Below are 14,625 nucleotides of genomic sequence, written 5' to 3'. Positions count from 1 at the left end.
AAAAATAACAATATAAATTAAAAAAATTATAATTGAATGAGATAAGTGAAATTATTTTATTATTTTTTATTTATAATAATTATTAAATAAAACATTATTTTAAGAGAGCTAGTAATAGAATATATAAAAAAATTTAAAAACTTCTTATATTTTATGAAAAAAATTTTAAAAGTTTTGGAGAGGGCCATAAAGAGGCTCCGCCCCTGGGTGTTGGCTCCAGAAACTTCAATTGACATGAAGACCTTCGAAGTGAGTTTCGTTGTCCCTTACATAATCATTCTTTTGGCTTTTCCTGCAGTTTTGTACATAAATCCTTACTGGAGACAGGCTTGGTTTTATTACAGAGAAATAGGTATCAACTATTGCTACTATTTCCTGGTAGACAATTTTTTTTTTTTAAGAGGCAAAAGAATTTTATAACTGATGAGAGTTATCATAAAGCATAACCCACCATCTAAAAGTACATATTTTTCTTGAATCATTTGTATCCTAACAACTTTGGTTTATAATATGTAACAATCATTACAATTTTAGATTTTTAATGAAATTTATCAATTGTGGAAACAAATAAAATTATCTTTCAAAAAAAATATTACTTTTAAAAAAAAAATACGTAACGATCATATTATGCTGCCCTTATTGAATAAATTCAGAGTTTCCTTTGTTGTTTGGAATTTAGAGGAGGCCTGATCTACTAAGATTATGATTCACTTAAACGTTGTATTATGTTAGAATCTAGATTTTTTCTTGAGAAATTTTCCATAATACAGAGCAAATTTCTTCTTCTTCTTCTTCCCCAATTTATACTTTTTTTAAACCTTTTTTTGGAGTAGAATTATATGCTTTTTCCATACAAAGGGGCTTGAAAATCAAATCAATAGCTTCACAAGTGGTGCAATGCATATTAAGGGACAGGAAACATTTTGTAGAACCTTTTAGGCTAACTTCTGTTTCAGGTAATAACTTATAGGAAGTAGCAAATCGATAACACCTGCCTTTAAAGCAGGATGCTACTACTTATATTGGAAGGTCATCGGTTGAAAAATCCATGCATTTTTGCTTATAATAGTTAATTTTTTCTGCACATCTGTACCAAGCAAACTCGATAACTTAAATTTTCTATAAGGCATATAGACAGATAATTGACATTAGCCCTACGATTTTCAAAAAAAAAAAATCAATAAATTATTATAAACATGATCAGCAAGAAATTTCAGATCACACAATCAACATGATTTGCGCCTTTATTTCATGAGGTAAATCTTTATTGCGAATATTGATGTGATTAAGGATCTATGTTCCACGGGTAGCAGATATCGTATTTGGATGTTTTATAATTAAACATACAGGCACCATTTGGCCCTTACATTCCACAAGCAACGATCACAAAGGGGGCTATCCCTGTTTTGTATGTAAATATCGACCCAACGGAAGGCTCCTTTCCATTGCATGCTGCAGTCATACTGCATCGTGCCCCAGAAATTCGGCTGGAACTTGAACTTGAAGTCGTTGTGGTAAGGAAGAAGTAGCACGCCGAGGTCAGAGTTCTTGGATTTGCAATAGATGGTGAGGTCTAAGCCTGCGTTCAAATCATTAGAGATTATTACATCTGCTTTAGGTACCTTGAAACGCGCTTCGCTCGCGATGAAAATCAATGTTAGAGGCAGCAACCTCATGATCAGGAAGAAGTTTGTAGTTGAAGAATTCATGTTTGCGAGTAAACGGCTTTATGTTGGCTAGCAGAAATGGCTAAATTATATGGCAGTAAAATGGGCTTTCATTTGATATATGAGACCTTGACAGAGTCAGATTCAGGGTTATTAGCCATATATAGCATCCAATTAAACTAGTCATTTAATGTGGTAGCAAATAAAGATGAAAATGCTTTAAAGGAAGCAGTCTGTTCTTGGAATCATACGAGGGAATCTGATTGGCAATTTAATGCGGCTATTATTTTGACTCACATTTGGTGATTTTAAATTTTTTTTTTTTTATAATTAGGGGAGGGAAGACTCAAACCCTGCTCTTTTGGCAAAAAAATAATATATCAACCAATGAACCAAATGTTCGGTGTCACATTTAGTGATTCTTTAGTCAGTATAATGTTCATTTAATTTTGAACTTCTATCTATTCAGTTCCCTCTTTTATTTTATATTTTTCCTCTGCCGAAAGTAAGATTTATTTAATATATATATTTCACTGAAATTTACAGTGTAAGAGTAGAGCTGAGTGTTACCCACCATGATTCAAACACCTGAAACTAAAATGCCACTACATAAAATATAGCAAAGAGAAACACAATCCTAGTACAAATATGGCTTAGCCGAGAAACCCATTTTAATGCAAGAGAATATGAGAAACAGTCATAAAACATGTGGGTAAATCAAAGACAATATGAGAAGCCCGGTTCCCTCTCTAATGTATAACTCAAAGTAATTTTATTTTCCAAAAAAAAAAAACTCAAAGTCATTTTTTAACAATAAAACTCTTTTTGCCTCCAATTTTCTGGTTCCATGTTAATCTATAATTATGAGACGTAATTCTCCCCCGTCTCCAAATTTGTGCTACTCATAAATGTGAAAATCGTAGTGTAATTTATTGTTATGTTAAATTTTTTTCTCTATTTTAATTTTGGAATGATTATCAGTTCAGTGGTCCAATTCCTGGTGAATTGGGTACTACTAATTCTTTATCACATTTTATTACAGCTTTCGCATCAACTTCAATCTCCACATTTGTGTCATAACCATAATATTTGGCAAGAAGCTAACCATCTCACAGCAGCAATGCCCAGGGCCTCTTAAGTATATATTCAATATCCCACCAATTAAATCTTCCACATTAACTCTGAAAACTCCTCGAGACCTTGGAAGCCCTGACTTTTATGGTCGCCCAGTCAACATCTTTCTTTATCGTTGTGCTTTTTCTTTTGTCCTTACATGGTGGTGCTACTAGGAGTTGTGAATTTGGTTTGGGACAAATAATAGTAATAGCCTTCAGTCACACGCTATTTAGTTCCCGACAGGAAAATCTAGCAAAGAAATGTAAATCTAGCAAAAGAAGAAGATTTTAATCTCAAACACTGGACCAAGAACAAGGTCTCGTTAAAATAATCTTGAATATCCTTAGTCGTTAATCGTGTTCTAATTATTAAAATCATATCTTTTGGACCAGGGAACCTTTCAACATCAATATTCTTGGAGACTCATGAGTGTCTTTTTCTTCTTTTAGAGAATGCTCTGTGGGTGCATTCTTTTCAAAATAATTCCATGTTAAAATGATGAATATTTTGGTTATATTCTGCAACACCGTGTGGAACATGTGAATACTTTGATTTATCATTATGAATGAACTTTAATTCCTCATCATTAATTCATTGATTAATTACTAATGCGCCTGGTTGGTGCGAAATTCCAATGCAGAGCTTCGATGATTAACAGCACTGATGAAATACGATGGTCTTAGTAGAATTGGGGTCCTCTACCATACGATTCTATCTAATAAGGGAGGTTGACAGAATAGATTCTGTCAAGTCAATAAATTAAAGAAAATATATATTCAAATGATCAATGGATTTTGAACAAACGTTTTTCTTTTCCTTTTACGTATAGATCATTGAATCAAGAATCACAAAATCTGCATTTGTTTTCTTCTTTAGTACGTACATCAAAATGTTGAGCAATTTCGAACCAAGGAGTCTCTTTGGAGTAGGTTGGTGCAGTTGTTACTCGTTGCGACACTAGTCTTTAGTGTTTCAGAGACGCTGAATTCTGAGGGCACATACCTGTTAGAGTTGAAGAATAGTATTCTCGATGAATTCAACCATCTTGGAAACTGGAAGCCCACTGATGAGACCCCATGCAGGTGGATAGGCGTCAATTGCACTTCAGCCTACGAGCCACGGGTATGCTCTGTTGATTTGAATTCAATGAATCTTTCTGGAACCCTGAGTCCTACTATTGGTGGCCTGACCCACCAATCATATCTTGATCTGTCTTATAATGAGCTCCTGGGACATATTCCAAAGGAAATTGGAAATTGTTCACTTCTTGAGTTCCTTCATTTGAAAAATAATCAGTTCAGTGGTCCAATCCCTGGTGAATTAGGTACGCTTTCTTATTTGAGAAGTTTGAATATATGCAATAACAAACTCTCTGGTTCTCTTCCGGTGGAGCTTGGGGATTTGTTTTCACTTGATGAGTTTGTGGCATACACCAATAATTTGACTGGACAATTGCCTCGTTCTATTGGGAATCTCCGGAAATTGAGAATTGTCAGAGCAGGTGACAACGCAATTTCTGGTAAAATTCCTGCAGAAATAAGGGGATGTCAGAGCTTACAATTTCTTGGCCGTGCCCTAAACCATATTGGAGGGGAACTGCCCAAGGAAATCGGAATGCTGGAAAACTAGACTGATATATGGTTATGGAATAATCAGCTAACAGGGCTTATTCCAAAGGAACTTGGAAATTGTTCGAACCTGCAGACCCTTGTTTTGATAGCAAATGGCCTTGTGGGGCAGATACCCATGGAGATTGGAAAACTCAAGTTGCTGAAGAAGTTGTACATCTACATGAATGAATTAAATGGAAGCATTCCAAGGGAGATAGGGAATCTATCTCTTGCAACAGAAATTGATTTCTCAGAGAATTATTTGACTGGTGAGATCCCAACTGAGTTCAGCAAGATTAAGGGTCTATACTCATTGAACCTATTCCACAACCAGCTTAGAGGAGTCATACCAAACGAGCTTAGTAGCTTGAGGAACTTGACAATGCTTGACCTTGCAACCAATTATCTCACAGGTCCCATTCCTTATGGTTTTCAATATTTGACTGAAATGCTTGTGTTGCGGCTTTTTGAAAATTCTCTGAGTGGTAGCATTCCTCAGCAGCTTGGAGTATACAGTCCTCTTTCGCTGCTTGAAATTTCAGACAACCATCTGACAGGAAAAATACCTCCTCATCTTTCTCGGTATGCTAACCTTGTTTTCTTAAACCTTGGGGCTAATAAGCTGTATGAAAATATCCCAACTGGGATCAAGAACTGCGAGAGATTAGAAAGACTTAATCTAATTGGAAACAGGCTCTCAGGTACCTTACCTTCAGAAGTAGGCAATCTGGTGAATCTTTACTCTATCAGATTGGATGACAACAATTTCACTGGGCCAATTCCTGCAGAGATTGGAAATTGCAGAAAGCTTCAAAGGCTTCAAATTGCTGGCAATCACTTCACTTCTAAGTTGCCAAAGGAAATCGGTAACTATCTCAACTCGTGCTTTTAAGTGTCTCGTCTAATTTGCTGATAGGACAGATTCCATCAGAGATTGTTAACTGCAAGATGCTTGAACGACTTGATCTCAGCCACAATGGTTTTGTAGATTCCCTGCCAAATGAGCTTGGAACCCTTTCCCAGCTTGAGCTTTTAAAACTATCAGAAAATAAATTCTCTGGAAATATATCTGCATCTTTAGGAAGCCTTTCTCGTTTGATTGAGCGGCAGATGGGTGGCAATGTATTTTCTGGTGAGATACCTACAGAGTTGGGTTTTCTTTCGAGCTTGCAGATTGCAATGAACCTCAGTTTTAACAATCTCACAGGCAGTATACCATCGGAGCTTGGGAAACTTGCTTTGCTTGAAGTCCTACTGAATAACAATCATTTGAGTGGTAAGATCCCGACAACATTTGAAAGCCTGTTAAGTTTGGTGGAATTAAACTTCTCATACAATAACTTAACCGGACCTTTACCTTTTTTTTTTTTGAAATTTCCATAGTATTCAAAAGAAATGGGAACAAAAGTTCATCTCTTTACAGAAATTTTACCTATTATGCCCCGTACAAAATAAAGGTGGTGTACTCCTACAAAATCATTTCCAACACCCAGGTGATCAAAAACCACACCTGCAAAAAGACCCTGTACACCAACCTTAAATGAACAAAAAGAAAAACACAGCAAAACCCAATCATCAACACAGGGTTCAAAGGCTTGTAAGAATAAGGAGACGTTCCCCTGTTAAGCCAACAAATCTATTTAATGCTTTCAACCAAAAAAGAAAAAGTTCACCACCCTTAAAGGTAAATCCTCTGCCTCAACACCTGCAAGAGAAGATGAGACAAAAGTAGACTCTCAACAGACTCAATCGTTGATATTAGAAGCCTCCCCCCAAACGTTAAGCAGATCTTGAACTCTTCCTATCCCTGTTTTTGCTAAGTTGTCAGCTTGCTGGTTGGCTTCCCTGAAGACATGCTGAACTTCCCATTGAACCACTTTTCTTTTTAACATTTCAATGTGAAGGATCCACCTTCTCATCCTCCATGGGGCTTTTTCAGGTTCGTTAATCCACTGAACAGCATTCTTGGAGTCACTTTCAACCACCATTATATGTGTGTTTCTCCATCTTGATGCTGAAAAAAGTAAAAAAGCTTCTCTTATTGCCAACACTTCAACTAAATTTGAATCACCTCTTCCTATGGATTTAGAAAAGATCATTTTTGTAGTCCCATTATCATCCCTTAAAATCCCGCCTATTCCTGCCTCTTCCGGACACCCATTCGCAGCGCCGTCAACATTAAACTTCATTTTCCCCTCCTTTGGCACTTTCCATCGCACCTCGGGTCTCTCTTTTTTAATCTTTTTGATATCTACTCCTGCCTTTGGTGTTCTATAGATGTCCAGAACACTATTTTGCAAAAATGGCCATTTAGCCTTGGCCCATGTAGCTACTCGGAGTTTGATAAGCTCAAAAACTTGGTCCTGATCCCAATGTTTCCCGTTAAAAACGATCGTTCCTAAATAGCCACAACGACCAGACCACAGCGTAGAAAGCCATTTTCCATATCGAGATTTCACATTCTTTAATAGCAACCGCGTTCCACGAATTAAAAAGAGTAGCGGTGTCATTCGGCATGACCCAAGCAATATCCCATTTGTTGCACCAGCTTGACCAAATCATCCAGGATTTTTTACAATGAATAAAAAGGTGTGAAACAGTCTCGTTAGCCTCATTACACAAAGGGCAGAAAGCAGCACTCCTATTCATCAAACCACGTCTCACAAGCTCTTCTTTGACAGCCACCCTCCCTTGAAGAACCTGCCACACAAAGATCTCTGTTTTGAAGGGAGCTAAATTGACCCACACATTCTTCCACAAGTTATTTTTGTTGTTGTCATCTTTCAGATATTGATAGCAGAAATTTTTGACAGAACACTCTCCTGAAGGGGTGCCTTTCCATACTATGATGTCTGGCATATCAGCACTGAGTTGTATTTCTTCCAATAGATTATTGAAATTACTCCATTGGTCCACCTCCCACCCAAAAATTCTTCTTCTCAATTGGACCTCCCATTTCCATTCTTTGTTTTGCCAGTTCCCGTACTCATTGATTCTCCCTACTTTGTTAAGAGCTAAAGCGTATATTCTCAAGAACTCATGTTGCAGGATGATTCCTTCAATCCATTCTTCAATCCAAAATTGAATTCTATCGCCTTTTCCCACCAATTTAAAAAAATTGTTTGAGACGTGCAAAAAAAAATAGTTAGTAGGGGAAAGGGGTGAGATTATGAATTCCTGCCATACCTCTGTTTAAGAAAATGAATTCCTGCAGCTTTATTGGAAATCCATCCTATAAGGGTAATCCTTTTCTTGCCTTTCAAAAAAAAAAAGGGTAATCCTTTTCTTTAAGAAATACCGTTGCCAAAAACTTGCTCAGTTGCTCAAGGACCATTAGTGTTGAAACCAGAAAGTTCAATTAATATGAAGAGCTTCAAAGCGAGTTTCGTTGTGACTCACATAATCATTCTGCTGTTTTGCTCTAGTTTTATACATAAATCCTTATTGGAGACAGGTTTGGTTTTATTACATAGAAATAAGTATAATCAACCCTTGCTACTACTTTTTGGTAGACAATCTCTCCTAGCTAGCAACTTTGTTTTAGTTTATGTTATCAACATGTAAGTGCAGCAACCTCATGATCAGCAAGAAGTTTGTAGTTGAAGGATTCATGTTTGCTGGCGAACTGCTTTCTGTTGGTTAGCAGAATGGCAAAATTATATGGCAGTAAAATGGGCTTTCATCTGATATATGAGAACCTTGACAGAGTCATATTCAGGGGTGTTAGCCAAATAGAGTATCCAATTAAAGTAGCCATTAATGTGGTAGAAAATAAAGATGAAATGCTTTGAAGAAAGCAGTCTGTTCTTGGAATCATATGAGGGAATCTGATTGGCAAGTTGAAGCAGCTATTATTTTGGCTGACATGAGGTGATTCTTGAGTCAATATAATATTCATTTAATTTGGAACTTATCTCAATTCAGTTCCCTCTTTTACGTATAACTCAAAGTAATTTTAAAAAATAATTTTTTTAAAAAAAATCTGGTTCAATATTAATATTAAGGGTAAAATATCTAAATCTCATAACTTTCAAATATAATTTCAAGTAAGTCCATTAATTTTCAAAATAAACAATGAGACTCAAAAGTTTATACACCACTAACAAATAAATATGAAAAGACTAAAATACTTTTTATTTTTTCTCTTATATTTTTCTTCTCAAACAATGTGGTTGGCTGACCACCCCACGACTGGATCTCACCATCCATGGCCATATCTGACTAGATTCTAGCACGCTCCCAAGGATAGACACTCCTTAAGGGAGCCCCCCCTTGGGCGATTTGTGCTCCCCTAGGAAGCGCAGTGTGCGGGGTTCAGCTCCTCTATGGAGCGCAGGGGAAGGAGATGTAGCCGGAGCTGGATTTGGCCTACCTGTTTAAAGCCGGATCTGGTGCTCCGGTCGTAGGAAGAGGTAAGAGAGAGAATTTTTTTTGAATAGGAGAAAAAAATAAAAAATAAAAAATTATAATTTATATAGTATAATAATTTTTAAAATTAATGAAAGATAAAATTATTTAAAAAATATTATCACGTCATCAAATTAATATAAACATTAATTGTCCAACGAAAAATATTCTTTTAGGATAGATTGTATATTTCAAAAACAAATGAAAGATATTGTTTTAAGGTAGATTGTATATTTCGGAAACTAATGGAGTCATGTGGAACGAAAGATATTCTTTTCAGTACATTTTGAAACTAATGAACCAGTGTGAAATTATGAATAAAATTAAAAGGTGTTAAGATATTTTATCCTAATAATAAAATTAAGGTGTAATTCTCTTAAGTCTCTGAATTTGCACTACTCCTATAAATGTGAAAACTGTAGTGTAAATTATTGTTTTGCTAAATTTATTATGATGTTTTTTTATGCATAAAAGTTTTTTATTTAAATTATTGTATTTTTTTATTTAGAAAGAAGCTGATTCAACCTTGACTGTTTTAAGTAGGAAAATACATACATTTATCATTTTTTCAAATGGTCATGTACCAAAACATGATACAAGAAAATAAATTTTTACCAACAACTACAAAATTAAACCTCAGCAAGAAATAAATATTCCTAAGCCTATAGGTATAATATTCAATCAAAACTATACCTTATTAATTTGTTTTTGATAAATAATTGAAAAGCAGCATGAATCTCATTCCATCTATCTCAGTATTCAAACTTGGGACGTCCATCAAAATAAACAAACATTTGTCAAGTTAACTTCTTTCTTTATATCTTTAATCTAAGGATTGGCTAAGAGAAGGGAATTTGTAAGGAAAGAAAAAGTGCAATTTCACCCTATGTTTCTTTCGTCCTCGTATTTTCCTCCTAATGAAAGAAGAAATTTCTTTCCATGATCGCTTTCCCGCCTACCAAACGCAATTAAAACTACCTTTTTTCATGTTTTTGATGTTTATTTCATTTTTGTTTGTTTCGGTCAATAAAGCATTCCAACTTGATAAAGGAGGAATATATATACATTTCTTCTTTGTTGATAATTAAATCACTTAACCAGTCATGCAGACACTAACTTTTAGACTTACCTCCTGAAATTTATTTCTTTATTCTTTCACCAACCTTTGCATTAAAAATTTCATGTCAAAATGATTCCACAATGCCGTGTGGAAAAAATGATTGCTTTGGATTATCTTTAAGAGTGAACTTGAATTTCTCATCATTAATTCATTAAAAATTGCTAATGCGTCCTTTAGGAATCAAATGTGAATGCATGAATCTTTTCAAGTTTAGGAGCTGTGATTGACTGAAAATAAGTGTTGTTACATCTTTTGTTCTATGTATGTAAGACCCAAATTGTAATCTATATGAAAATGGACAATGAAAACTGGCGGTGTTCACCTCTGTTTCGTTTCTCTCTCTTGTCTAACAACTCTCTCTGTATAACTCTCAAGTGTTATAAAACTCTACATCTCTCCTAGCTAGCAACTTTATTGTAGTTTATGTTATCAACATGTAAGTGTAGCAACCTCATGATCAGCAAGGAGTTTGTAGTTGAAGGATTTATGTTTGCTGGTGAACTGCTTTCTGTTGGTTAGCAGAATGGCAAAATTATATGGCAGTAAAATGGGCTTTCATCTGATATATGAGAACCTTGACAGAGTCATATTCAGGGGTGTTAGCCATATAGAGTATCCAATTAAAGTAGTCATTTAATGTGGTAGAAAATAGAGATGAAATGCTTTGAAGAAAGCAGTCTGTTCTTGGAATCATATGGGGGAATCTGATTGGCAATTTAAAGCAGCTATTATTTTGGCTGGCAGGAGGTGATTCTTTAGTCAGTATAATGTTCATTTAATTTTGAACTTATCTCAATTCAGTTCCCCCTTTTACGTATAACTCAAAATAATTTTAAAAATTAAAACTCTTTTTTTTAAAAAAAAAATCTAGTTAATTATTAACATTAAGGGTAAAATATCCATATCTCCTAATTTTTTAGCACAATTTCATATAAATCCATTAATTTTCGAAATGAACAACGAAATCCAAAAGTGCAAACACTATTAACGAAAAATATGAAAAGACTAAAATACTTTTATTTTTTTTCTCTCAAACAATGACTGGATCTCACCATCTATGGCCAGATCTGGCTAGATCTAGCACATTCTCGAGGGATCGACACTCCCAAGGGGAGCCCCCCCCCCCCCTCTTTGGGCGATTTGTGCTCCCTCGGGTTGTGCGGGGTAAGGGGTTCAAGTCCCCTGTGGAGCGCGGGGGGAAGGAGATCAAGTTGGAGCCAGATTTGGTGCTACCTATTCAAAACCGAATCTGGTGCTCTGGGAAGAGGTAGGAGAGAGAATTTTTTTTTTTGAATAGGAGAAAAAACTTAAAAATAAAAAATTATAGTTTATATAGTGTGTTAATTTTCAAAATTAATAAAAAGTAAAATTATTCAAAAAATATTACCACGTTATTAAACTAGTAGAAACATTAATTGTCTTACGAATGATTTTTTTTAGAGTGAATTTTATATTTCAGAGACTATGAACTCATGCAGAATGGAAGATATTTTTTTGGGTGAATTGTACATTTCGAAAACTAATGAACTCATATGAAATTATGAGTAAAGCTAAAAAGGTGTTAAGATATTTTACCTTAATATTAAAATTAAGATGTAATTTTGTCTTGTCTCTAAATTTGCGCTACTCCTATAAATGTGAAAACTGTAGTGTAAATTATGGCTTTGTTAAAATTATTATGATGTTTTTTATGCATAGAAGTTTTTTTATTGAAATTATTATATATTTTTTTATTTTGATTAGAAAAAAGATGATTCCTAACATGATACAAGAAAATAAATTTTTACCAACAACTACAAAACTAATCCGCAGCAAGAAATAAATATTCCTAAGCCTATAGGTATAATATTCAATCAAAACTATACCCTATTAATTTGTTTGTGATAAATAATTGAAAAGCAGCATGAATCTCATTCCATCTATCTCAATATTCAAACTTGGGACGTTCATCAAAATAAACAAACATTTGTCCAGTTAACTTCTTTCTTTATATCTTTAATCTAAGGATTTGGTTTGGGGAAAATAAGAGTAGCCATATATATACCTTCAATCACACGATCACGTAAAAAAAAAAAATTCTAGCAACAAAAATGGGAGACTATTGTAGCGTAATAACCAGTGCAGCGTCTTTGTTGATATTTTTGGTACATAAAGGAGGAACAAAAGGAGAGTGGGGAAAGAAAGAATTTGCAAAAAAGATTGGCTTAAAAATAAGAATTTGTAGGGAAAGAAAAGGTGCAAATCCACCCTAATTTTCTTTTGTCCTCGTATTTTCCTCCTAATGAAAGAAGAAATTTCTTTCCACGATCGCTTTCCCTCCTACCAAAGGCAATTAAAACTACCATTTTTCATCTTTTTGATGTTTATTGCATTTTTGTTTGTTTCGGTCAATAAAGTGCATTCCAACTTGATAAAGGAGGAATATATATACATTTCTTCTTTGTTGATAATTAAACCACTTAACCAGTCATACAGACACTAACTTTTAGACTTACCTCCTGAAATTTATTTCTTTATTCTTTCACCACACTTTACATTAAAAATTCATGTTAAAATGATTCCACAATGCCGTGTGGAAAAAATGATTGCGTTGGATTATCTTTAAGAATGAATTTGAATTTCTCATCATTGATTCATTAAAAATTGCTAATGCGTCCTTTAGGAGCCAAATGTGAATGCATGAATCTTTTCAATTATTAACAGCAATTATATGATACAATATTGTTTTATAAATCAACGGTTTTGCAGCCAACATTTTTCTTTTCCTTTTTAAGTATAGATTCACTGAATCACAAAATCTGCATAGACTTTGTTCTTCAGTAGTACCAAAATGTTGAGAAAGTTCGAACAGAGCAGACTCTTCGAAGGGAGGTTGGTGGAGTTGTTACTTGCTGTTGCCACAGTACTACTGGTCAGTGATTCAGAGGGGCTAAATTCTGAAGGCCAATACCTGATGGAAATCAAGAATGGGCTCCAAGATGAATTCAATTTTCTTGGAAACTGGAAGTCCACTGATCAGACACCATGCGGATGGATAGGAGTCAATTGCACTTCGGATCACGACCCATTTGTCTGGTCTCTTGATTTGAATTCAATGAATCTCTCCGGAATATTGAGTCCTAGTATTGGTGGTCTGATCCACTTGACTTTTCTTGATCTATCTTACAATGAGTTCAAGGGAGACATACCCAAGGAGATTGGAAATTGTTCGCTTCTGACCATCCTTTATTTGAGAGCAAATCAGTTCAGCGGTCCAATTCCAGAGGAGCTTGGAAATTTGTCTTCACTTGAAGAGTTTGTGGCATACACCAACGATTTGACTGGCACATTGCCTCGTTCTATTGGCAATCTCCAAAAGTTGAGGATATTTCGAGTCGGGGAGAACGCAATGTCTGGCAACATTCCTGCAGAGATATGTAGATGTCAGAGCTTGCAATTTCTTGGTCTCGCCCACAACCGCATTGGAGGGGAAATTCCAGAAGAGATTGGAATGCTTGGAAACTTGACAGCTTTATGGATATGGGAGAATCAGTTATCAGGGTTTATTCCAAAAGAGCTTGGAAATTGTTCAAACCTTGAGAGCCTTGACTTGGGTGGAAATGCTCTTACGGGGCCGATACCCGTGGAAATAGGAGACCTCAAGTTTCTTAGGACGTTGTACCTCTGCGCGAATGAATTGAATGGAAGCATTCCAAGGGAGATAGGGAATCTATCTCTTGCAACAGAAATTGATTTCTCAGAGAATTATTTGACAGGTGAGATCCCAACTGAGTTCAGCAAGTTTCTTAGGGTGTTGTACCTCTACACGAATGAATTGAATGGAAGCATTCCAAGGGAGATAGGGAATCTATCTCTTGCAACAGAAATTGATTTCTCAGAGAATTATTTGACTGGTGAGATCCCAACTGAGTTCAGCAAGATTAAGGGTCTATACTTATTGAACCTATTCCACAACCAGCTTACAGGAGTCATACCAAACGAGCTTAGTAGCTTGAGGAACTTGACAATGCTTGACCTTGCAACCAATTATCTCACAGGTCCCATTCCTTATGGTTTCCAATATTTGACTGAAATGCATCAGTTGCTGCTTTTTGACAATTCTCTGAGCGGTACCATTCCTCAGCAGCTTGGAGTATACAGCCCATTTATGGAGGTTGATTTTACAAACAACCATCTGACAGGAAAAATACCTCCTTTCCTTTGTCGGCATGCTAACCTTGTTTTTTTAAGCCTTGGGGCTAATAAGCTGCACGGAAATATCCCAAATGGGATCAAGAACTGCGAGAGATTAAAAAGATTTAATCTAAATGGGAACAGGCTCTCAGGTACTTTACCTTCAGAAGTAGGCAATCTGGTGAATCTTTACTCTATCAGATTGGACGACAACAATTTCACTGGGTCAATTCCTCCAGAGATTGGAAATTGCAGAGAGCTTCAAAGGCTTCAAATTGCTGGCAATCACTTCACTTCTAAGTTGCCAAAGGAAATTGGTAAACTATCTCAACTCATGCTTTTAAATGTCTCGTCTAATTTGCTGACAGGACAGATTCCATCAGAGATTGTTAACTGCAAGATGCTTGAACGACTTGATCTCAGCCACAACAGTTTTGTAGATTCCTTGCCAAATGAGCTTGGAACCCTTTCCCAGCTTGAGCTTTTAACACTATCAGACAATAAATTCTCTGGAAATATACCTGCATCTTTA

General features: G+C 35.5%; 1 protein-coding gene and 1 pseudogene across 1 annotated transcript; one reads left to right on the top strand and one right to left on the bottom strand.

The window, feature by feature from the left end:
* Positions 1–1,285: 1,285 nt before the first annotated feature.
* LOC148763356 (Plant self-incompatibility protein S1 family) lies at positions 1,286–1,709 on the bottom strand. Its single transcript, XM_088805788.1, is given in 2 exon segments — positions 1,286–1,360; positions 1,362–1,709. Coding segments are annotated over 2 exon segments (423 nt in total).
* A 1,747-nt stretch (positions 1,710–3,456) lies between these two features.
* LOC18602811 (uncharacterized) lies at positions 3,457–6,142 on the top strand (annotated as a pseudogene).
* Positions 6,143–14,625: the final 8,483 nt, after the last annotated feature.

The sequence above is a fragment of the Theobroma cacao genome, chromosome 4, assembly GCF_053813885.1.
Source record: "Theobroma cacao isolate CCN51 chromosome 4, ASM5381388v1, whole genome shotgun sequence".
NCBI classification, from domain to species: Eukaryota; Viridiplantae; Streptophyta; class Magnoliopsida; order Malvales; family Malvaceae; genus Theobroma; species Theobroma cacao.
The sequence above is the reverse complement of the archived record's forward strand: the minus strand, read 5'-3'. Positions and strand labels throughout refer to the sequence as shown.